This window comes from Halichoeres trimaculatus, unplaced genomic scaffold (genome assembly GCF_033239565.1).
Source record: "Halichoeres trimaculatus isolate MK-OKI-2021-1 unplaced genomic scaffold, fHalTri1.1 fHalTri1_scaffold_3, whole genome shotgun sequence".
NCBI lineage: Eukaryota > Metazoa > Chordata > Actinopteri > Labriformes > Labridae > Halichoeres > Halichoeres trimaculatus.
In genome coordinates, this window is record NW_027437181.1 from 7,064,117 (window position 1) to 7,089,046 (window position 24,930).

A 24,930-nucleotide genomic window follows, 5' to 3' on the forward strand; every position below is an offset into this window, starting at 1 on the left:
GAAGTTTAGTGATGTCTGTACTTTTTATTTTTAATAAATTTGCCATTTTTCAAATAAAAAATTAAAAATAAAAAGTTAATAATTGTAATAATTTGCAAGAATTAAAAAAAAGAAAATAGGCAAAAAATTTAATAAATTTGCAAAGGCTTGCAAAAGTTTCATTTTCTTACATTTCTAAGTAATTGCAAAAAAAAAAAAAGTTTAATTTCAGAAATTTGCAAGAAAAAAATTAAGTTAAAAAAACATTTTTAAACCATTTTGAAATTTTAATAATTTGCAAAATAAAAAAAAAAAGAATTTAATAAATTTTAAAAAATTCAAAATCTTTGAAAGAACACTTGAATTTAATAACATATATTGAAAATATGGCTGTTGAAAGCAGTTGAGAACCTGAATAAATGAATGAAGATAAGGAAGCTCCCCTACCTTCTGGGTATCATTCCTGACCAGTAAGAGAAAACACTGATTGCACGTGGCATTTGTTTACAACTTTGGACCACAAGAGACTTTAGCTGTGTGAACACAAACGAACCAACAGCAACAGTTGTATCATTTTTGCTCCTGAATCAAAAGCAAACAAGCCATAGGTGAGAATACAACCTAACTCTCAGGCCATGTCCACAAGGATCCATGTGTCCGCATAAACCGCATATATTTTTATACGTTTACAGCTGTCATCCACATGAAACCACTGCTTTTGACAAGCATGGGTTTGGCATGCTTCAAATCACAGTTATCTGCAGATTAGTAGAGCTAAAATTCCCACTTTGTCTGCAAGGGGTGCCAGACTCAACACAAGGATAAAGTTCCTCAAGCTTTAAAACTAATTTCTTCTCATTTCAGCACCACAACTACATCAGGATTTCTTGATATAAACAAACATAAACATACGGCAAATAATTCAACGTGATAGAAAATGTTTATTATAAAGTTCTGACGTTTAAAATACAAACAAAATAAAAACGTAACTTATCAGTGGATTATACAACAAAGAAACAACACAAGAAAAATCTTTTCAGCCCATGCTTGACTTATTTTGCCTCATAAACATTGCAACGTTTTTGAGTTGTGAGAAAAAAAGTCAAAATTTGGGGGAAGCATGGACTGAAATTATCCTCAATTTACAGCTCTAACATCTCTGTGGTTGATGAAGAAAATAACTAAAAATATGGACTTTTTGTAACCCCTTCAAAGCTTTTATAGACAAATTTGTTACTGCTGCTGTTGTTGTGGACATTTAAGAGAAGTCTGAATATGAACAAAGTTCAAACTGGGGTCAAACCCATCAGCATTAACTTGCGTCCTCACATTCGTTTCCTGGTTCATTCTCAGCACCGGGGCTGCTCTCTTCTTCTTCTTCTTCTTTCTTCGTCTGGGTTTCAGCTGATTCCTCAGACAGGTCAGAGTCTCTGTGTGGAGGCTCGCTCAGCTGCTGCGTGCTGCTGCTGACTGGCTCCAGGTCTAAACCCTCCTCCTCCCCCTCATCCCGAGCTTTGGACGTGTTGAGGGCATTTGCAGAAGAGACAGATGTGGGATCGTCTGCTGACGTGGAGGAGTCGACAGTCTGAGAGTCTGAGGGATCTGAGGCTTAGAGGACGAGATTTAAGGACAAATATCAGCTTCATTTAACCACAGTGTAATAAAGCCTTTCATCCCAATCCCCCAGAGGAGCGCCAAAGCAAACGCTCACCTGTCGTCTGCTGCTGCTGGCGGGCGAGCTTCCTCTCCAGAGCTCTCTGTCTGTTCAGCTCCATGCGTTGGCGCTGCTCCTCGGTCAGGGCGAGGGCAGGTGGGGAGGTGAAGGGCGAGGATGGAGGTGGAGCAGATGGAGCCGGAGTGGAATGAATCGCCCCCTGCAGGTCATCTGGGAAGCTTGCACCATCAAATGGATCCAGATCTCTGAAGACGTTTGTTTCAGGTGCTGGCTCTTCATCACCTGAAACAAAATTCCACAGAGAATTTAAACCTTGAACAGTCTCAAAAAAAAAAAACAAATGTGACTAATTTTTCCAGATCTTTACCTATAAAGTCTTCATGTGTGAGCGGCATGTCCAGACGTATCCGTTTCAGGCAGGTCTACACGAGAGATAAGATCACAAATGAGAAAAGACAGCATCGTAAAAAGTTAATAAAAGTTAGTTTCTGGTCTCCACCTCACCTGCACGTCCTTTTTGTTCCCAAGCCGCTCAACTTTATCGATAAAATCTTCAAACTGGAGTTTAGGAAACAGTCTGTGAGCCCAGTTCTCCATCTTCTGCATCAGCAGCCGCAGGTCTTCAACCTGCCCGGACGAAAACACACACACATACACACACACAAACATGATGAACTGATGTCTAAACGTGTGATGTGACAAAGTGCAGCACAGCAGCGTTCACTCAGCTCTCACCTCACGCCCTTTGCCTTTGAAACGCACGTTTTCAAACAGCGTTCTCAGAGCTGGAAGTCCTCTGTCTGAGGTCAGCCTGGAGAAGAGAAAATATGTTAAAAATTCACAGCTGATCATCTGTGTTTCTGTTATACTTTTTCAATAATCAAAGCGATATTTCTGAAGTTTTGCAAAAGTACAATTGTGCCTTGCCACTGTTTCTATTACGACAAAAATAGCACACAACTTGAGTAAAATCTTGTTCAGTGAGATTCATTTTGGAAATGGAGTAGTAAAATCAAAAGAAGGTTACAGGACAGACCGGATATTGAGTTTTTGCTTCTTTAAGGTGTTTTCATTGCATTTTTGTGATTAGACTAGGATAGAAAATACTTAAGGTATCCCTGAGGGGAAATTCAGGAATAAATTCAAATATCAACACTTAAAAAAAAACTCATGAGAGGATTTTTTTTAATTTGAGAGGTTTTTTGAAACTCTGGTGTTTCCTTTACCATTTTTATTGCAATATTTAGGTGTTGAGCAATTCTAGGTGTAATGAAAACACTACTACTGGCTCTCCGTCTTTCAACCCTCTGCTGCTGGGGCTGTGAGCAACTACTGGCCTGACTGTACCATGCACAGTTTGAAGTATTTTGCCCTGTCATCCAGGAAGAGGCTCTCTAAAAATTCACAATATGCTTTTCTTTTTAAAATAAAAAGAAAAAAAAAGGTCAGATGACAAATAAGTATACAGAGGGGAGAATAGTTGTATTAAAAGACTGATTCAGCTTTGTTACTTAAGTGAAAGGTCCAAGCTGTGAAATATCCCCTCAGTGTTACAGTACAAAGACATTTCTGTGCAAGGCCTACTAAAGAAAAATGTATTCTTTTTATAAATAAATAAATAAATTGGATGAAGAAAAATAAAAAAACAACCTGCTTTTCTTTCTGCATGACTCATAAACCTGTGAGAAATACGTTTTGTTGTTGGCTTGTAACTGCAGCCAAATCATCCTAAAGGGGGAAATTTGTGATAAAGCAAATATCTGTAAAACAAGATTGTATGGGTTCTTCAGAGAAAAAAACAATCTGCTGACTTTAGTGCCGTTTTAATTTCACTGAATGTTGTCCATACTTGATTATCAGGGAAACTTTGAGCTCTGAAACCTTGGCTGTGGTTTCTGAAGATGCTTTGTGCAATTTCAAGCCATAACTAGCTGCAGGAAGTGCAGAATTTATCCTAAATACAAAGTTATTTTCTCATTTGATCGGCAGGTGACACCTCACTGAACTTTTTTTTTTTAATCATGCATTGAAAACTGATCTTCAGCACCTCTGAGAATCCAGTTTTGGCTGCGGTCTCTTCACTCCTTTCCTTTTAGCAGCAGGAACATCAGCCAGTTTGGACACGTCACCGTTTTCTTCATCTGCATGACACAAGCATGACACCAGGACACGTATTCACACTGAAGTCAGACAACTTTAAAGTGTTGAGCAACCTCTGTACCACCCTCTCACGCCTTCTCACCGTTTCCAAAAGGGTCTCCGTTCTCTTGCCCTCCCTGGCCTGGGGAGTGAGGAGGTGGAAGAGGAGGGAACGCTTCGTCCTCTAAACCGTCATAGTCAGGGATGCTGAAGAGACCGTTTTCCTCTGCCATGAGTAAACCTGAAGGAAAGAAAGGACAGTATCATATGTCTTTGTATTCCGATATCCTGTTGAGGAAAACATTGACGTGTTAGACTTTTCAGTGTTCCCCTACAAACTTAGTTCTACTATCAAATTAACAAAAAAAACTTAAATGTCTACTCCTTTTGATAAAAATTTGACTTATTTTTCTATTTATCTGCTTTCGTAATCATTTTAAAAAATGTAAATAAACTTTATGGACTCCTTGTAAAACTTGTGTTTTTCCTGAACAGACGTGCCTGATAAATTGGAATAATGGGGCTAAAAAAAAAAAAAAGAAAGAAAGAAAAAAGAGTTTCGTCACTAAGGTAACTTCTACTTACATAACCAAAACAGAAAAAGAAATGTAGCCGGTCTTAAGGATTTGTGATCTGATTTAAAGTTGGTTTGAATGAAATGAATAAAATTTGAAAGGGCTACACTAGATCAAGAAAATTACAGCTATTTCCACACATTTTACCCCATCAATGAGTAGAGTAAAATTTATTTGTATTCCTATGTATAAATTGAGGTAACTAGTTCCTCTTTGACAAATTAGTAAAATCAAAATGCTTAATTCGTATTATATCCAGCTTTTACCACAGTTAATTCATCATTTTAAATAGTAAATATTTTAAATCAACAAGAGTTACTTAGAGTTAAAGACAGTTTGGATTCTTATTTCTAGTTAAGATCAAAATTTAATCGTTCAGTTGAATATAACGCTGAATGGCTGGTATTTACACACACGCCCCCTGTAAACGTCACATGATGACGTCAGCGTCAGGCACTGAATGGCGGTAAACTCAACCATAGCCAAACACAGAAACACAGCTCGGCAGTGCTTTTAATTTCACCTTCACACCTGAATTATCCGGATAACTGTTATAAGGGAAACGTTCATCTCTTTATCTGACAGCCGTCTAAACCAAATTGTTATTCTGAAGAACGTTAACAGTTGTATTAAAGTGTAAACATCGAGCTGTAAAGCTAACGTCGCTCTGCTAGGACAACGTTACTTATGGTGAGATAGTTAGCAGCTGCAGGCTAACAGCGAAGATACAGTAGTAAGTAAATCCATGAATTAAAGTGATAAAAGTGCTTAAAACACAACAATTTCTTTAATATACTCGTGTTAAGGTCTCACCTGTCACGCGCTGTCCGGTAGAGAAGCCACAAGAAGCGTAAAGCTAACAACAACTTCCGGCTAGAAGCTGTCCCTTTCAAAATAAAGTTCTACAAATATCACGCTTAAAAGAGAAAAATCAACAATGTTAAAAAATAACTGAATCTGTCATTCCTAATCAAAAACCACGGATTTAACAAAAAATAAATAAATAAATAATAATAATAATATTAAATTAAACAACTAATTTAATATTTTTGGTTATAATCATTAAAATGTTAAAATAGCTTACAAAAAAGGAGGAAATGATGAAACATGCCTAAATGACGGATTATTTCTGTTTTATTTAAATATAATGTCTTTATCATTACATTTTTAACTATTATCTTGAGAAAGTATCCAACAGTAACTATGTGTATTTATCGATAATCCTTTCTTTTTCTCGATTGTTTTTCATTTTATTTATTTTTTGGAATCTATTCTCATCAATCAGCGAAATATTTCCAAACAAAAAGATAAAAATGATTACATTTTAGAAGTTGAATGCTTCAATAACGGTCAGTATTTTTGTGATTTTCCATTACTATTTCAGTCAAGCTGAAATTATAAAAAGTATAACTTGACACCTTATTAAATGCTTATTTGAAAAATACTGCATGATTAGATTTTGCTATTAAAATTGTCATGCCTTGTTCAATTTTAATTTACTGTCCGTGCATAATTCAGTTTTAGCACCCTAAATCAAACCCCAGTTGCTCCTGACTGGTTCCTGTGCTTTTACTTTGAAGGATTAGAAGTCATAGAGGTAAGCTGTTTCCTGTAAATGTTGTGTTACTTACAGAGATCATTATGAACCAGTCACCAGAATATCATTCTTCACATACAATCTGCATGATTTCAGTCATAGAAATGTCTTTAATTGAAGTTTATGATCACAGAGTACAGCAGTTTATCTCTGCTAACCTTTTTGAATTCAATTATACAAACTTATCGACAGATAATCATCTCCTATCTGCTTTTAGCTTGAGTGTTTATACAACTTAGCTTCTCCAAAACCCACACAAGACCAGAATGTCAAAAAGAAATGATCATAAGTAAAATGGCAAGATAGCAAACTTGAATTATTGGCTTTTTGATTCAGTGATGACAACCGGATCATCAAAAACAGAACAGCAGGACAGGTAAATGAACACAATGCACTGGGCAGGATGAAGTTTCACAGCTATTAAATCACTCTCAGATTAATGTGTGTCTGTTTTTTCAGATGCGCCCACGCAGCAGGAACATGAAGAAGACTGCGCTGAGGAGGATGCAAAGTGTGCAGACGGTGGGAACTACGATCTCTGTCACCATCTCCATGTGGCCAATCAGCGGGTCTGAAACACACAGAGAGGTGAGTTATTAGTGTGTAAAACTCTCCGTTTGGAGTAAGTGTTTTATTTACAGTAAAGAAAAACATTCGCTCATCTTAAAGCCAAACAAATTTGACCTAAAAAGTCAAGAAAAATGTCATGTCGATGAAAAACTGATTTGCTATTCTTAGATTAACTTATGTTTGCTGAAATAATGTCATGATGCAAATTAGAAATATTCATAATATCTAAGGTTGCATATGGTCTGCCTGCTTTTGCTCTCCATACAGACTTTTTTGCAGACACAAACCCAACAAACAAAAACTAGAACACTTCTGATGTTGAAATCCACAGCCACAAGTATATAGAATATGTGACGATTAAATGGTAAGTACTACCTTCAGCTGAAGTGTGGTAGAGTGAGAGTTTCAGTGTTTCAATCCTCTTAATAAGAAACTTCAGTACCTAAACTTCATCATGCACAGGCCAAGACTTTTGCATTCCTGCATGTTCCTGATCTCCCTGGGACTGTCTTCTAGCTGGAGGGGCAAAACAAAGAAAAACTCTGTTAGAGAGCAGAATAACAAGCTGAAGACAGAATTTTTCTTTGTTTGGCCCCACCTAGCTTTACACGACCTACATTTAAATGTTTTGATTTACCAACCTGCAGCCAGGAGCTGGTTACTGGAGGTGCAAGTCTCCACAGATTTCCTCTTCCAACTTTCCACCTGCAAATAAACAAGAATTCTCCCGTAAAGATCCAACAAAAAAACTTAAACAGTGATGTTTAAACTGTGGGGTAATGTCAGAGTCGTACCTCTCTCTGATTGGGGAAGCCGTTACTGCTGATGATGCGTTTGTAGAACTGGACAGAGGCCTTCGGGTAGCGTGGTTTATTTTTGTTCCTGAAGTCCACGTAGTAAAGTCCAAACCGCTCTGAGTAGCCTTCATCCCACTCGAAGTTATCGAGGAGAGACCAGGCCGTGTATCCCTTCACGTTCACTCCATCTTTAACCGCTGTGAGGTTAACAAACACAGAGCAACAAGTAAGAAAAGTAGCTTAAATATAAAAAAACCCACTGAAATCATTTTTGCTGCTCTCACCTTTGAGCATTTCATTGATGTACTCTCTGTAGTACTTTATCCTCCAGTCGTCACAGAGATCAGTGCAGAGAACTTTCTCCGACACTCCGTTTTCTGTCACGTAAATCATCGGGTTCCCGTACTGAGTCTGCAACAGGGACATCATATTTCATTCACAGTGAATATAAACCAGTGTATATCTTAAATTTAACTGAAATCTTCTGCATGTACCTTGACAAAGTTCAACAAGCGTCTGAAGCCCCAGGGAACAGAGTAGAGCCACTCAGAGCCAGGATCAGGCCACTGCGGGTCGACCAACTCAGCAAGGTCCCGGTCAGTAAAATAGCTGTCCCCGACACCTGAAGGGTAATTCTTCAGGGTGACGTAGCGAGTGGTGAAGTGTCCAATGCCCAGGAAGTCACAGGTCCCCTTTATGTAACTCTTCTCTTGAGGTGAGAAGACGGGCAGGCGAGAAGCTCCCAGGCCCTGCTGACCACTCTTCCTGCCTAGGTCAGAGTTTAAAACATTTCAGGATGAAAATAAGAGCCAATGACTTTCCATTAGGTTAACAGTGAGTAATATCCAACAGTGTCACTCGTCTCTGAGGCTCTCTCCCTCAAACTATCCGGGACATTTCCTGTCCCTCATTTTTTAATCCAGCTTAAAACTCATTTGTTTCTGACGGCTTATTCTGGTTGACCTCGCCATCCTCACTTCTGCTGTTTGTTGTTTTTGTGTACTTAATTGTTCTCGTTTTTATACTTGTAATGTAAGGTGACTTTGAGTACCTTGAAAGGCACCAACAAATAAAATGTATTATTACTGAACAAGCGAAGGACCTATTAGCTCTTGGCTAGCAATGATATGAGCCTCTGTGACCAACAGACAATTTCTGGGGCCCTTTAGTGAGACCAAATGTTTGTGATGTGATGTTGTGATGTTGTATAGGGATGCATCTATACGAAAATTTTGGCTGATACTGATATTCGATATTAATATTGTTGATATGGTTGATAATTGATATTCAACAATATCAATATTGGAAAAAATAAATAAATAAAAGATAAAAAAATTGAGATGATGTGTCAAGGTAGTTCAGAGGGAAAACGCAGCGTGATTATGAGAAAAGACGACCATGGAGAGGATCTAACAATGGAGCACCCAAGATGAACACGATCAAAAAAGTATGTTTTGTCTGTTTTAAAAGAAAAGAGAGTCCACTCCTCTTAGGTAGTTTTGGTGTTAACATAGTCATAAAAACAACATTATTTGGGTTTTGAAAGATCATTTAAGATGTTCTGAAAGTGGTCAGTGACTAATGAGTAAATATCGGTCCACTTTTACACATTGTCCGATACGAGTGTGTTAAAAAAAATGACTAACATCGGCTGATACCGATATTGATACCAATATATCGTGCATCCCTAGTTTTGTACCTCTTTGAATCTAATCTTATCATTTTCTATCAAATGCTATCCTGATGTACCCTATAGTGTCTTATTTAATCTGATATTGCATGGTGTCGTAGAGTATTGTGTTGTATCACATAGTATTGAAACATATCTCATAGAATGATATTGTAACGCAACAGATGTAACTGAATCACATCTTATTATGTCTTATTGTGTTGTATCATATCATACCTTTTTTTTAATCCTCCCCCTTATCCTTAAAAAAAGTCTGTACACACCACTGGTATCTAATCAAATCAAATCAAATCAAATTGTATCTAAACACACTGCGTAGTTTGGCATCTCATCAAATTTATCCTATTGAACCAAATGGTTTTGTATCATAAGCTATTGTAACAAATCTTGTTACGAAAATATATATCGCAATACTTTGACCTGTGATAAAATATCAATATTTCAACTCTTATTATCAGATTTGGAAGAACAATACATCTTCTGCACTTCCACTGTGGCAGATGGCGCTGAGGAGCTACTCCGCTGTATGTTGTCCATGAACTGTACAATAAGTATAATCTCAGATTAAATTCAAAATATTTAATTCCTAAACTTATGATGTGGGTTTTAATGCAGTAAAAATCAATGTTTTCCCCTTATTCTTGGGTCAGTTAGTTTAAAATCATTTTAACTTTAATTTTCACAGTGTAGTACACAAATAAAAGAAATAACCAAATGTTTTGGGGGTTTTTTATGAGTAACATTGGTCAAAGCAAGTGACATTTATCAGTTTTACCAACTAACTTCGTCTTTCACCCAATATTTTTTGCAACATTAGTTTAATTTATTTCAAGTGACAGAATTGACACACTTCATGTTTTGAAGTTAAGTGTATGTATGAAACAGTGCATCTGACCTTCATTAAATCAAATCTAAAAGTTAAATGTGTAGAATATCGCAATATATCGTGATAATATCGTAGCATAACCCAAGTATTGTGATGAGTATTGTATCGTTAGGTTCTTGCCAATACTCACTCCTAATCATGAATCTGAGTCTGACTGTAAACAGTAAGTCTCACAGAGGCTTTAATACGTCTTCCTTCATTTGTATGAATCTGAAGCGTACACTGATGTTCTGATTAACGTCTCTTCAGTGTGCTGAAATAAGATCACGATGCAGATTAGTTAAAAGATGAGTTTTGTCAGGTCCGTCCTCAAGAGGAGAAAATTACTTTGATATGTTTGTTTGTTGAATGGATAGATACATCATTCTGATGCCTTCACGAAGTCAGGAAATCTAAACGTTGATTGTCCTTAGTGACACAGTATCAAGCAGATTTGTGTGTCTGAGTAAATATCTAATTTGTAACGATCAAAGTAAAGCTGACGTACCGATATAATCCTTCATAACCTGGGGGTAATCCCCACTGAAGATGGGTGTAGCAAACCATCCCATGTAGAACTGGATGTATCTCTCTGCTGCTTCAATGTCCCTCTGGTTTGTGACGTCCACCGGTTCCCCCCAATCAGCTGTCAGAGAGATCCCAACCAGACCTGCAGATGCGCAAACATCATGTTATCATCCAGAACGCTCAAGGTTCAACTTGTGCTTTGGTATTTTCTTTTTACCTTTTTGTTTGCTTCGCCATTGAGTGTCATACGTGTGCCAGACTTTGGCGTGTGCCTGTTTCAGAGACAGATGTAGCATAAGCTCAATGTCTGTTAAACTTTAATACAAACACCATGTGAGAAATTACAAACTGTTTGTCACCTTGATGATGTGATGAGCAGCTTTGTACGCTCCTGTTCCTCTCAGCTTCAGTCCAGGCGCGTGCTCTCCAGTCTCATACCCCTCCACTGCAATGGACTGAAAACACAACACAGCGTTCAGATTTCAAATATACAGACATCTGCTCACAGGACAGTGAATGCACCATTCCTCTTTAACCACACACACCCAGGGGTTGTTGAAGGTGATCCAGTACTTCACTCTGTTTCCAAACCTTTCAAAGCAAAGGTTTGCAAAGTCGTTGAAGTAGTTGACCATGGAGACGTTCTGCCATCCGCCATATTTCTCCTGCAGCACCTGAAGAGCAAAATAGAGTCAGGGTGTAGCTTAAAACCTGTGTGTGACGTTCGAAATAGGAGGTACTGGTTCTTGGTGCTCACCTGTGGTAAATCCCAGTGGTAGAGAGTAACAACAGGTGTGATCTTATTTTCCAGCAGCATGTTTATCAGATCATCATAATACTTCAGTCCTTTCTCGTTGATCTGCTCACCTGAGAAGCAGGCAGTGAATGAAATATTATGATCAGTACTCATCAATATATAAATAGATATGGAAATCTTTTGTATTTTAATTCTTACTTGGAAAAAAAAACACAATTCAAATAAAAAAGTTGTTTCTAATTCTGGAGATTTACTTCAATAACCAGCAAACCAAATGGATAAAGGTTGGGTAAAGATTAACAATTTAGTTAAAGATCAGGATAAATAGTATACCTTAAATAGATTGGGAATGAAAGTTAAAGAATTACATATTACTTTTCAGTCCAGTTGGTAGAATCCTTGGCCAGGAGATGGAAAATCGATAGTGATTCAGCTTCATGTCCTTCATCAGGTTAATGTCATCCTTAAAAGCACACAGGAAAAAATGGACATTGGTTCTTTAGTCACAGCTTATTGGTCCAAAAGTCTCCGATATCTATGGGTACAGTTCTTGAAGAGAGCAAAATACTTCTCCTTTTTGTGATTTTGAGGTCTTAGGAACATTTTGAGGAAATTGAGTAATCAGATAAGGAAGAAGCTGTCTATCGAGAGGAGATTTTAAATACGAGGTTGACCATTATTGATTTTACAGTAACAGATACCACAAAAAAATACTGTTTCTATCAGAACCACCAGTTTGTAAAGTTTCTTTTGTTACCTTTTCGCTCATTTTCCACTTCCTGTTTCATTTTGTTAACTTGTGTCTCTTTCTTTTTCAGTTCCTGTCAAGCTTCTCCCCCACTGCTGATCACCGGGCCCCTCCCTAATGTGTTTCACCTGTGTCTTATTTTCTGGGCACTCCCTGTGGGTATTTAACCCTGGTCTCCCTTTCACTCCCTGCCAGATTATCACAAGTAGTACTTTGATTTTCCAGCATCCCTTCGTATTTGATCTCTCGTGTTCTGACCCTATTCTAGCTTTCTCGTTGATCCTCTGCCTGCCGATTTTGTACCTCTGCCTGTGTTTGGATATCTCGTGTACCGACCTATTTTCTGGATTAAAGACCTGTGTTTGAACTCTGACTCCTGCGCCTCGAGTCCTCCTGTCTGTGCCCTTGACAGTTTCCAATTATGACACTGATAAAAGCACCAAAACAACACTCGAGTGATATCAACACCCATACCATTAACAATACTGCTCCCACTACCAATGTCAATACCTTTACCAATGCTAATATAAAAGCCACAGGGATACCAACACAGATGCCAACATCAATAGTGATGTCAGTACCGATAGTTACAAGTTTATAAAACCAGTAAGAGATATTGTGAACTGATCTGATACCCATAGTGCACCTCTTTTCTTACATTAATTTTGAAGTTGGATATCCTAACTGATATTCTCCCTTCATTTTTGAAGGTTCCTCTCTCTGTAACTCTCAATTTAATATTCATCCAACAGACCAGAAATCTCTACCTTCCTTAGAATTTAACCTAATTTAAAGGTGCTGTCGGCAGGATTTAGCTAGTCAATGCTTATTTTGTTGTGTTTTCTTTAGATTAAATGTTAGAGTATCCATTGATAACCCTTTATGAGTGTAGTATAATTGCACTACCGCGAGGTCGCAGCATTTCCATCTGTCTCTGTAATGAGCTGACAAGGATTCTCGACCACTCCAGGTATCTTTGACCAATCAGAAGAGCCCCTGAGGCTCTATCCTGATTGGTCGAGGGGCGGCGCTTTGTACTTCATCGCGATCGGTTGTAAAGCTCTTCGTTCTCGTGAACTCGCATGAGGAAGCTCTGGCTCGCATATTCCTTGTCAGACTTCCAACCCCCAAAACACCAAGGAGTTAAACGAGGACAGCACAAAGAAGAGGAAGAAGAAGAAGAAGAAGAAGAAGATGAGCAAAAAGAGGAACCATAAACTTGTGTGTAAACTTCTTGTGGGAGGGGCTAAACTTGGGTAAGGGCGTGATGTCAGAGAACACAGGACGGGAGGGGCTGTGCTGGTTTTCAAACCGCCATTTTACCTAGGTAATCTTGCCTACGGCACCTTTAAGTGGTGGAATTTAAGTGGTGTGCACAGGAGTTGATAGTCGTCCCTCCTTGTGGCCCTTTTTGTTTTTAAACACATGCTAAAGGGCCACCTTGGGAGCTAAAACATGCGCTAAAGTGTCATCTTGGGAGCCAGAACGTGTGCCAGCTTGAATGCAAAAAGTTGCTCAAGTTGAAACTTGTGCTAAAGTGCCAGCTTGTGAGCCAAAACTTGTTTTAAAGTGCCCCTCTTGTCGGCAAAACATACTTAAGAGCCCTTCTGGTTGGCAAAATACCTAACCCTCCTATGAAAAGTCTGTGTGCACCACTGATCCTTGCAACAATTTTCAATAAGCTATGTAGGAATCACTCTATGGTCAAGGACTTTCTTCAAAGAAATCACTGAAACATATCAACAGAATAGATTCTAAACAATAGGATGAGAAAATCATATACTAAAGTGCCACCTTGGGAGCCAAAACATGCACTAATGTGAAGTGCCCTCTTGGGAGCCAAAACCTGTGCTAAAGGGCCAGTCTGGGGGCCAGAATATGTGCCAGCTTAAATGCCAAAAATTTTTTAAGCTGAAACTTGTGCTAAAGTGCCAGCTTTGGAGCCAAAACATGAGCTAAAGTGCGCAACTGGGGGCCAAATAGCGTGCTAAAGCCCCCTTCTAGGAGCCAAAGCATGTGCTTAAGTGCCAGTTTATGAGCCAAAACTTGTTTTAAAGTGCCCCCCTTGTTGACAAAACACATTTAAGTGCCCTCTCTGGTTGGCAGAATACAGGTGCCCTCTTGGGTGGCAAGAATATGCTGTATGTACTTTATGTTTTCTTTCACTCTTGTCCTATGAAAAGTCTGTGCGCACCACTGATTCCTACTACAATTTTCAATAAGCTATGGAGGAGTCATTCTATTGTCATTGATTGTTTAAAGAAATCACAGAAACATATCAACTAATAGATACTAATCAATAGAATGAGAAAGATATCCATAAAACAATAACATTCATTTCTTTATCCACCCATTAGACTACTGTTTCCTGTTTGATTATGAGAACAAACAGATGTGAAACCGAGACTTTCTCAGCCTTCTTCTTTTACGTTTTTCTATGAAAGATTTAAAGTTACCTTGAATTTGTAGTATCCCTCACACGAGGAGTCCCCTGTATCGTTCAGGAATATTTTCCCCTTTTTGTGGACGAAAGTGTCCCAGATGCTCTTTCCTTTCCCGTCAACGTTCCAGGCTCCTTCAGTCTGATAGGCCGAGCTGCCGACCCCCCAGGAGAAACCTGCAGAGGAGACCGTGAGTGTGTAAGTTCTCCACAAGTTAATTCACTGTTCATGTCTTCAGTTTTAGATTAAGTTTGTGTTGTACCAGTCGGGAAAGTGCCGTAGTAAAAAGATGTTTTCTCGTTCTTTGTCCAGTCGAAGTCTTCACTGGCTGTTACAGAGAGGAGCAGCACGCTCAGGAGGAGACGCTGCAGCATCGTGACCTTTGGCGAGGAGCTCACTGTCTTCACTTACAGCTAGAAAACAGAGACGGCTGATTTTAGTGGAAAATCTTTAAAAGTGTGAACATCTGTCATCAGTGAATTCTGAGCTACAAACATGACAGATCTGTTACAGTCAGAAAACTCACATAAAGGTGTAAAAGCATCCTAACTCAATCCTCAAAACTCAGGATCATTTGTTAAATATCCAGAGAGAAAACACCTGGTCATCGTGCATGTACAGGAATAATCTGGTCTCATTTCAGCCAGCTGTACGACACACTGACACAAAACGCTATCAGAGACAGGAAGTAGGCCAGTTTGTCCAGCACGGTCAGAATGAAAGACATTTCAAAGATGCTAAAACTCAAACTAGGGATAAAAATCTGAATCAGCCTCTGAGTCCTCCTGCCTGTCTCCCTCCCTACATCCGTCCCTTTGCTCTGAATCCGTCTCAGATCCACATATAGATGTCTGACCTGCTGCCAGTCCTGCATTTGTCTCAGCTGGAAACCGCTCCAAAGTGCAAGAAACGTCCCCGAGCTTCTGGACCCGGTGAGCGCTCCCCACTGTGCCCGGCTGTGTTCAGAGTCACAAAAACAAAACAGAGTGAAGCATCCAGGACATTTTCTGCTATTCATCAGGCGCTCATACAGCAGCATCCAGCCACCCCCCGCCTCCATGCACACACTGAATGCCGCTCCATTTGGAGTCAGTGGAGTGTGAGCGTGAATCTGCTGTGTGAACAGATCTTTTGGAAAAAGGAGGGATTTTGACACTGTAAGCAGAGTTAATGTTATGGAGCCTGAACCATGTGCAGCACGGCCCAAAGACACTTTACACACGTGTTGATACTGAGTTTACACTGAATCTGCACACGGCTGTCACTTTACACTTCATTAACCACTTTACTACCAATCAATCTCAACATAACTGAGACTTTAAGCTGCTAATAGCTTCAGATAGTCTGTTTTTAAGACCTGGTTTGACAAGGTTGGCAGGTTCAGATGATCTAGTGTCAGAAGAATTGAGGTCCAAAGTCTGGGACCTTATACAGCAAAGGAAATATAAGTCTTACCATGATACAAGAGTTGAAAATCACAGAGAAGTATGCAGGCCTGCTTCTTATACCTACGGTCTCTAAAAGTAGTGGAAGGTCCGGGGCACGAGTGGGAGTAGACTCCAAACTTTCCTTTTTAATGAAGCTCATAGTTAGAGCTGACTTAGGCCTGAACCAGATCTTAGTAATGGACTGATTGGTATTTATAGAGCCAGCTTTTAGAAATGTTGTACCTGTGAGCCTCAAACTTAACTGTCTCTGCTGCTAAAGAAAATAATCTGAGGCATCACCATGACACAAAGCATGCCAGCTTCAAGGAGTCACATCCTGAACAATTCCTACTCTGAAACCTCAACACTCCCATTAAGAATAGAATAGAATAGAATAGAAAATACTTTATTTATCCCCGAGGGGAAATTCAGGAGTCACCGCAGCATTTAAGAAAACAAAAGTAAGAAAGAGTATAGAAAGTGCAAAAAAAGTCCATAAGAAATTAGATGACGACATCCCGTCCACCACTCGTCCACCACTCTCCGGCCCAGCCAGTCTCCACCTCCACAGGGTCCAGGACTGAGCCTTCCCAGAAGTCTGTTCAGTCTCTGTCTCCTGGATCCTGTCTGCTCACAGCAGGTGAAGCTCCTCCAATGTGGCGCCGGCGTCCGATGTCAGCTCCGTCAGCCACGTCCGTGAACAGCACGATGCCGCTGGGTTAGCACAGCTAGCTCGTCCATCCTACCGGAGATAGATCCCATGTTCCCAACAACGATGGATGGAAGGACAGGTCCACGTTGTCTCCTCCCAGCTCACATCCGAGAACCAGCACGTCGTCCTCACCTACTCCTCCTCAGCTCGAGGGAAATCATCAAGCCCTACACTAGTTAGCATTGACATGCTACAGGCTGCTAACAGCTAATTTCGCATGTAAACAATGCAGCCATGGTTACATGTAGGATCTCCAGACAAACACAGGAGAAAAGTAGTAAAAAATATCGCCGAAGCCACAAAAAGTTTGGTGTCCGTGACCAACAATGAACCATACAAAGTGATGATCCACTCCAAATAAAAGATGACGAAAAAGAGACAAAAAAATTACAAGAAACGGACAAAGACGAGAGAGCTGCTGCAACAGGCAGCTACTTGGGTAGCGCCTAGCAACGGAAAGAGGAGTCATTAACTCAGCTTCAACGGAACAAGAGAGGGCAACACGTGTCTCCATACTTTTCAGAAGGTGTTTGTTAAATTTTATTTTAAAAATAAAATAAGAAAGTAACAGAGTGATCTCATCACGGGGGGATTTTTCACTAGTATTCTGGGGGTGGGATGGGAAGCTGGCAGGCAGAAGGCAAGGCTCTCAATTTATTGATCAATCTACGTTCCAACCAAGGGGCAACATCCGGTTTAGAAAAATAAAGTCTGTGCGGCAGTGCTAAAAGTTGAGAATCCACATGAGGCTGGCTGCATTAAGACCTGGAACCCTTGTACGCACCAAGATTAAACAAATCAGACACCTGGGAGAGGCTTGGAGTAGAGCCGCTGCTCCTCTACATCGAGAAGAGCCAGATGAGGTGGATTGGGCAACTGGTGAGGAGACCCCGGGGTAGACCGAGGACAGATTGAGGATAATATATCTCAGCTGGCCTGGGGAAGCCTGGTGGAAGTGGCTGGGGATAGGGGCCACTGGTCTTCGCTGAAGACATTACTGCCCCAGCAGTTGAAGATAGATGGATGGGTGTAATGGAAAGCTCTACACCAGGGGTCTGCAACCTGTGGCTCTGGAGCCTCATGCAGCTCTTTGACTCCTCTGCAGTGGCTCCCTGTAGCTTTAAAAAAGTATTATTGAAATAAAGAATTTTTTTTTACTTAAAGAGGGTATTGATGATTAAATTTTGTTTAACTAAATATAATAAATGCTAAATATCCATCTCATCTTATGAATGAGCCTGCCACCACTCTACTTCACCACCTACAATATAAACAGCCTACCAACTTTCCAGACCCCTGTGCTTACCTCAAGTTTTTACTGCCCTGGTAAGATAACTAAATCTACAGTTAGACAAATCTGGAAGCAAATACAGATTTTAACTCTGTGTGGATGTTTTCATTCAACTGCCAGTGTGCTGGCTCAGTGTACATGCTTTGTATGTGGCGAGACATTAGCAAACAACAAAACAATAAGACTTAAGCAATGCTGTGCATATATGTTATCAAATTCAAGATTTTAAAAAAAAATTCTAATTTTTTTTGCAAATTTATTCAATTTATATTATTGTTAAATTTTTGCAAGTTTTGGAAATTTCAAAATTATTGCTAGTTTTTAAAAATGACTGTATTTTTTTTAAATGTCTTGATTTTTTTTTATTTTTTTTTAAGTAATTAACAATAACATCCCAAATAGAATTGCACAACTTCAAAAAACTTCTTGTTTAGAAAATTATTCACTAGATTTTAACCATGTAGAGAATTTTTAACATTTTTTGTCTTTATTGTGAAGATAAAGTAGATTTTGTGGCTCTAGAATGACTTAAATCCAGGTGAGCTGAGGCAAAATTGTTCTTTTGACGGTAGAGGTTGCAGACCCCTGCTCTACACTATAGTTGTTTGGAACCATTTCTTATTGGAAAATGGCATCACCAAACAGGATCTGGCTTCGGTGGAAACGGGGCTTTTTAAACCAGGCTTCGGGCTGCCACAGGATTGAGGCTGTTTCATACTTCTGTAGGTGTGTACAACCATTTTCCAAAGCAGAAGTCTACACTGGTAGCCAGGCATGCTCGTTATTCGTAATATAACTATGCATTGAAACAATGACCTGAAGCCCTGTTATTGGTCCACTGAGCAGGATCCTGCTTCCTGTAACAATTGACTGCGCATCCTTCTTATCTCCTCTCTATCATCTCTTGTTTTAAACAAAATAACACACTCACCGTGAAAAACAAAAACAGAAAACATGATGACGACTCAGACTACACTGCCCTTGTGTGTTTCGGGGGAGTATTGCAGGGTGACGTGGACACATTGACACAGGGTCTAATGTTATATTTCTTAAATGTTTATCATCATGTCTAATCCAACCTGATCTGTACCCCCAGGCTTCGTACCTGTACTCCCTCTGTGGCCCTCGGGGTCGTGACCTCTGCGGTGAATACAGTTTGCTGGAGCCTCCCGCACAAAGCATGAATCCTGTTATTATCACACACTCATTGTTTACTCATCACTGTTGTTCAAAATGCTGAACGCTTCAAAGTGAAACTGTTGGCACTGCACTCTCACATTTACATGTTGTGTGTATATGTGTGTATGAGTGACTGTCCTCTCTGCATGCACACGTCACCTTCCAGTGCATGTGTGTTTGTATGTATTTGTGCATATCTATGTGTGTGTGTGTGTGTGTGTGTGTGTGCACAGAGAGGAAACCATGAGCCCTGCTGTGTGTTTAGCATATGAATGCCGTGGAGGGTTGCAGAAGCTCTCTGATCTTTCTGGTACCTGCAGGCTCACCTCACCTGTCGGTATTTAAGGGCCTTTCTTTTTGCCTCGCAGAGCTGACATGAACATCTTTACTAAGGTCCCAGGATTAGCCCAACAAACCAGGTATGTGTGAGCGCCGTGCAGCAGCCCCCCTCCGCTCAGGTCCTCCTGCTCCACTCTGTGTGTGACACCAGTGTCCCAAAATCACCGCATTCACACGATGAATCAGTGATTCTGAACAACTGCAAAAAAAAAAGAAAGAAAGAAAGAAATTCAGAAAGCTCACATTGGCTGACCAAAATCTGTAAAACAATGATCCTCTGAGTGGCTCATATCCTCAATTTGACTCTAAACTCTCTGCAGTCTGTCTGTTATCACTCTGCTAAGAGTGATGTGTGTGTTTGTGTGTGTTTGTGTGTACGATATTTACAACATGTGCTTCTCTATCTGCAGCAAGCTGGGGTCTGTGCTCCAACGTGCCTTCTACGGGTCCAGTGGGAGGGTGAGTGTGACGGCTTGTGGCTTTACGTATCACATGATATGTCTTTTATTTCCATGCTGAGACATTTCTCCTCAGAGGATTGTTGTGATGTCCTCAGAGGTCTGATTCTCAGACTAAAGGAGGGATGAGATCAGGGTCGTTGAGCAGGAAACAAGAGGAACACCAACAAAGATGTTGTTTTATTTTATGAAAAAAAAAATGGTTTTGTAAAACTTTAATAACCCTAAATTATATGTTAAATCACAAGTGAGAAAATACTGATGGAGAAATATGAATTAAAAGAGTTTTTTCTCTATTATTCCAGCCAAGAACAGAGTTTTGGATCTGTGCAGTAGAAGCAAGATGTGCACGGCTTTGAAAAAAAAAAAAGATGCAAATCCAAATTAAAGTCTGTTAGCTTTAAAAGAAACATGGAGAAAAGTGAACCCTCAAAAAGCAGATTCATGCGTCAAATTTGGGAGTTAAGCAGTAAGTTTGAGAAAATAAAGCCAAATATTTTTATGCCTTTAACTTCTCTTTTCAACCCTTTAGATTTCAGTTTTTAAGGAATGTTAACGTCTATTCAGTTTTTTTAATTGTTAATATGTCATTTATGAAAAATAGACAAAAAAATATGTTTTTGTTTTTTTTTCTTTTTGAGTGCAAGAATAAAAACCACAAAAGTCTTTTTTTTTCAAGCTGTGGAGACGACCCGATCAGGTTTTACTCAGTACTGATTTAAAAAAAACTTGACCGGGTGTTTGAGCAACTTAAAGGGTCAGTCAGTAATTTGTGAAAAATGAAGTTTTGTGAAGTCATGCAAAGATCGAGTCAAAAATTTGTGGAAATCAAATCGTAAATTGAAGTTGAAAAATTCAAAATATATGAAAAGAAGTCCCTAATTTGCAAAATCAGTCATAAACTTTGTAGATAAAATAAAGACCTGAAAATCTTTTGGCAAGATTAAAGACACATGTAGACAGAGCTGTTAGTGTACAGAAGTAAAATTACAATATTGCAAGAAAAATAATGTAGTTTTTTTGAGAAAACCTCAAATTTTGCGTTTGCGTTTGAGTTGGAAATTCATGAGTTATTGGTTTTGTCAGAATGACCTAATGACCATATTTACAGTAATTACGCAATAAGTTTGCAAGAATAAAGTTGTAAATGTGCAGGATAAGAGATGTACGTTTGTGAGAAGATGGTCAAATATTTGCAGAAACTAACTCTTTAATTTCTGGAAAAGAAAGTCATAATTTCTGGCTTTGTTTAGCTGATGTGTAGTCTTTATGTGCTAAATCAATAAGGGGGAGATATCCATCATCTTCAGAAGGAAGCAGAGAGACACATCTGGTTAAGTCACCAACCAAAGACTCCAGATTTTCAAAATAAAAGCTTCTTGTTGTTTATAACGCTTTGTGTCTTTGTGTGTGTGTCTTCAGGTGACCCTTTTCGAGCAGAGGAACTTTGCAGGCCGGCGGCTCGACCTGAGCTCTGACTGCACCAGACTCAGCGACAAGAACTTCCCAGAAAGATGCAACTCTGTGCAGGTGGAGAGCGGAGCGTAAGTGAACAGCGCCACCCACAGGCCAGCACAGACACTAACACAAACACAAACACTTAGGTCCTCTGAGAGAAAACACAGATGAGGTCAACACAGAATGTCTGTGAGCTTCATAATTACATATTTGAAGAGATAACTGCAGGTGGTTTAATCAACTGTTTCTGAGCAGAGTTAAATCATAACTACTTCACATGAGGTTTGGTGGACAGGTGAGCTTCAGATCATGGAGGAATTATGCTTTAATGACCCAGGTTTTCACATGAACTTGGATCAAGATGTGGATCAAAACTCAGCTTTAAGTCAGGTTGAGCTTTAGTCATTAGTCATGAAAATAAGGCCTAATGTGGTTGACAGAAATACAACATAAAAAGGGTAAAAGTGTAGAGATCTCCTTTCATTGCTACCTGTTCTCCCAGTAAAATACATTTATTTTCTTAGACTTGATGACAGAACTCTTCAGTTTGCACTTTTAAAAAGTCAGTTATTTTTCCCTTGGTTAGGACAGATTTAAACTTTCTTTATGTATAACTTTTCAAAACAGGTGTACAATGTGCTTTAGAAAACAGAACTGAAAATGAAAAGAATGAGAAGATAAAAAGATTAAGACAAGGAGAGAAAGACGCAAAGAATCAATTTTTTTTTAATAAAAAGTCTGAAAACCACGGACAGATTTCAGGAAATAAAATAATGTTTGAAGGATAAAAAGAGCAACGATATAAAATCCTGTCTGCAATATAGTCCCAAAAAGGGTATAGAATAAGTCTTAAGTACGAGTACTCTCTCTAGAGTACCCACTGATACTGATCCCGCTATTACTTTTGAAACATCAAATTTCAAACGCTGACAGATCATTTTTGAACACAGACAGCACAATCACTTTGAAAAACATAAAATCTTATCAAGTATTTTTGTCTTATTTTCAGTAGAAATGTATTTTTAGACTTAGTAGGAGCCACATTAACTTGACAATTCCAGAAAAATATCTTGTTTCAAGTTATTTAAAGACAAAAATTAAGTTAAAATTGCTTGTACCAAGTTAAAAAATCTGCCAATGGAAAAAGAGGTAAGTTACTTGTATAAAGACATTGTTCTGTAGCAAATTTTCTAGCAATTTTTTTGTTCCATTGGCAGATTTTTTTTTACTAATTACAAGCAATTTCAGACCTCATTTTTGTCTTTAAAAAACTTGAAAGAAGATGTTACCTGGACTGAAAAGTTCAAAGTGGCTCATATCAAGTGTAATATGACAAGTTTTACCTAAAAAAAGACAAAAAAGACTTAATAGATTTTCAATTTTTTGCACACTCTAATAGAGTCCAAAATAAAACATCAGCAGCTCTCTCCTCTCCACATTTCCTGGTGGTGTCAAACCGCTGCAATGTAGCGCCAACTACTGGCAGGGAGTACTTACTTCATGTGAGACTTAATTGCCTTGAGAATCAGATGCTGGTATTGGCAGCTTTCATGAGTACCTGATGCTTCGAATGAGGCCTGTATCGGCCTGATACCAATACCGGCCATTTCTTGTGTAAAGACATGCTCAGATAACGTCTCCGGAACAAGTATGTCTATAAAAATGTGTTTTTATAAGATAATAAAGACTTTTCCAGTCGGATCTTCTCAGGGAGTTAGACAGAAAGGGTCAGAGGGCTACCGTTGGTCCTCATCGTCAATTGAGGGATGCCAAGCAAAGCCTTGACTCAGGATGTCAGGCTACAGTTGGAGAGCGATGTAGAGTGAGGAGATCCAGAGTTTGCTTTGAAAGTCAAAATTAAATCCAATGTGGGACACTGGTGTGAGGCTAGCTTTTAACCTGAGACCTCTTCTCTACATTTCTTCTCACCCTGTCCTCTCTGAGTAAAGACAGAAAAGAAGAACCGAAAAAAACAACCTTCAGATGTAATCTGAAGTTGGATTGATGTGGTTTCTCTTTTAGTTTTACTCGAGAAGCTGCCTTTCAGTCAAGCTGTGACTTGTACAAACTCTTGGTTCAGACCTATGTGATGTTTTAACTCTGTCCTCTTTACCTCAGGTGGGTCGGCTATGAGCATGAGAACTTCCGGGGCCGTCAGTACCTGTGGGACATGTCCGACCGTGGAGAGTACAACTGCTACGACAAGTGGTGCGCTCAGGCCGACCACATCTCCTCCGTCCGTGCCGTCAAACAGGTGAAACATGAAGCTCTTTTTAAAAAAACATACATCACAGATAAAACCTGATCCTCATGACTCAGTAAAGGCTCAGAAGTCCTGAAAGTAGACTCCTGGATTCAAAGACAACAAATAATAATGGATGAAATAATCAAACGGATCACTTCTTTAAAAGCGAAAGGACAAATAAAAAGATGGCCTGATGGAAGACATAAACACAAACTGATTTTATCTCCATGTCTCGTGTTTTTAGGACAACAACCCGGCCCGCGCTCAGCTGTACGAGCGAGCCGGATACTCTGGAAAGAAGATCGAGATTCAGGACGACATCCCCAACCTGATGAACCGCTACAGCCTGAACAGAATCGCCTCCATCCGCGTGCTGGGAGGAGCGTAAGTGCAGCTGAGAGGGGACCATTCGTTTTTTTATTATGTGAAGCTTTAAATATTCTGCAGATTATAATCCCAAACAATCATTTAGACTCCAAGATGCCAAACATCAGCAAAAAATAAAGTTTACAGATATTTTTCAACAGAGTAACAGCTAAAAGAGAAGCTGGACTAACCTTCTCCGTGTGTGTGTATCTGTGTGTGTAGGTGGGTGGTGTATCAAGAGCCCAACTACAGGGGCCCTCACTACGTCCTGGAGAAGAGAGACTACAACAACTGCTCAGACTGGGGCAGCCAGCACAACACGGTCGGCTCCATGCGCCGAGTCCGCTTCAACTAAACACCAAACACACCTGAGTGTTCCTGCGTCACACACACCTGAAACCTGTCAGCTTTAAAGACACCACAACTATTTTAGTAATAAACTCCACAAAGACAAAGCTGTGTGGTTCGATTCTTTGTGCTTACGTCTGGGATCGGGGTGAATTTGTTCGATGTTTTAAAGCTCCTGAGGGAAGTTTCCCATAAGTTTTCAAAGAATGTTGCATGTGTCCAATAAAGGGGGCTCGTCAAAATGCAGAAATCTCATAGAGAAACATCAACTCACTTACAACTGAATCAACCAAAGCTCCTGAATCTTATGGCCTTAAAGCAGTAGTGGGGTATTTGCAGACGGAGCTTTATGAGTTAGATTTTGAAATGAAACAGCTAAAAACAAGCCACCTTCTTTCAAACCCACACCAAGAGCTTAAAGAGGGAGTATTGTCCTTTTTTTTCCGCCCCTCATTCTGTGCCCCCATAGTATCTTTATTTGATTTTTTAGCTCATAAAAGTCTTTATTTTTCTCTTTGGTGTTTTAGAAAACCCTTATTCTGTTTTAACTCATGGCTCTTTAAGGCTCCCTGCTCCACAACCCCCTTCCCTCTGATTGGCCAGCCCTCTTCAGGCCTCTAGGGGGCGGAGCTTTGAGCAGTCTAGAGAAGATCTGGTGTTGTGACTTAATATCCATGTTTAAAATACAAAAATGATTAATAACCCCTCTTTAAGGGTAAAATTTGTCCAAAGAACTCACGTAAAGC

General features: G+C 39.5%; 3 protein-coding genes across 4 annotated transcripts; 1 reads left to right on the forward strand and 2 right to left on the reverse strand.

Annotated features, from left to right (window-relative positions):
- Positions 1-892: 892 nt before the first annotated feature.
- tipin (timeless interacting protein) lies at positions 893-5,251 on the reverse strand. Of its 2 annotated transcripts, XM_074667176.1 has the most exons (8): positions 5,182-5,251; positions 3,897-4,034; positions 3,702-3,795; positions 2,390-2,465; positions 2,159-2,281; positions 2,022-2,076; positions 1,691-1,936; positions 894-1,587 (listed from the first exon to the last, which is right to left on the reverse strand). In XM_074667176.1, the coding sequence occupies exons 2-8, from the start codon at positions 4,024-4,026 to the stop codon at positions 1,292-1,294; spliced, it is 1,020 nt and encodes a 339-aa protein (XP_074523277.1). In that variant the 5' UTR covers positions 4,027-4,034; positions 5,182-5,251; the 3' UTR covers positions 894-1,291. The 2 variants fall into 2 exon arrangements, with proteins under 2 accessions (XP_074523278.1, XP_074523277.1); XM_074667177.1 differs by lacking the exon at positions 5,182-5,251 and having other exon boundaries at positions 893-1,587; positions 3,897-4,031.
- A 769-nt stretch (positions 5,252-6,020) lies between these two features.
- crybgx (crystallin beta gamma X) lies at positions 6,021-24,255 on the forward strand. The gene is made up of 8 exons (XM_074667178.1): positions 6,021-6,341; positions 6,425-6,553; positions 19,339-19,389; positions 19,720-19,768; positions 21,190-21,311; positions 23,344-23,479; positions 23,715-23,854; positions 24,059-24,255. The coding sequence occupies exons 3-8, from the start codon at positions 19,346-19,348 to the stop codon at positions 24,189-24,191; spliced, it is 624 nt and encodes a 207-aa protein (XP_074523279.1). The 5' UTR covers positions 6,021-6,341; positions 6,425-6,553; positions 19,339-19,345; the 3' UTR covers positions 24,192-24,255.
- lctla (lactase-like a) lies at positions 6,978-15,036 on the reverse strand. The gene is made up of 14 exons (XM_074667179.1): positions 14,888-15,036; positions 14,624-14,774; positions 14,377-14,537; positions 11,548-11,635; positions 11,173-11,282; positions 10,961-11,089; positions 10,775-10,870; positions 10,633-10,687; positions 10,396-10,557; positions 7,827-8,101; positions 7,617-7,743; positions 7,330-7,529; positions 7,177-7,240; positions 6,978-7,051 (listed from the first exon to the last, which is right to left on the reverse strand). The coding sequence occupies exons 2-14, from the start codon at positions 14,733-14,735 to the stop codon at positions 6,978-6,980; spliced, it is 1,653 nt and encodes a 550-aa protein (XP_074523280.1). The 5' UTR covers positions 14,736-14,774; positions 14,888-15,036.
- Positions 24,256-24,930: the final 675 nt, after the last annotated feature.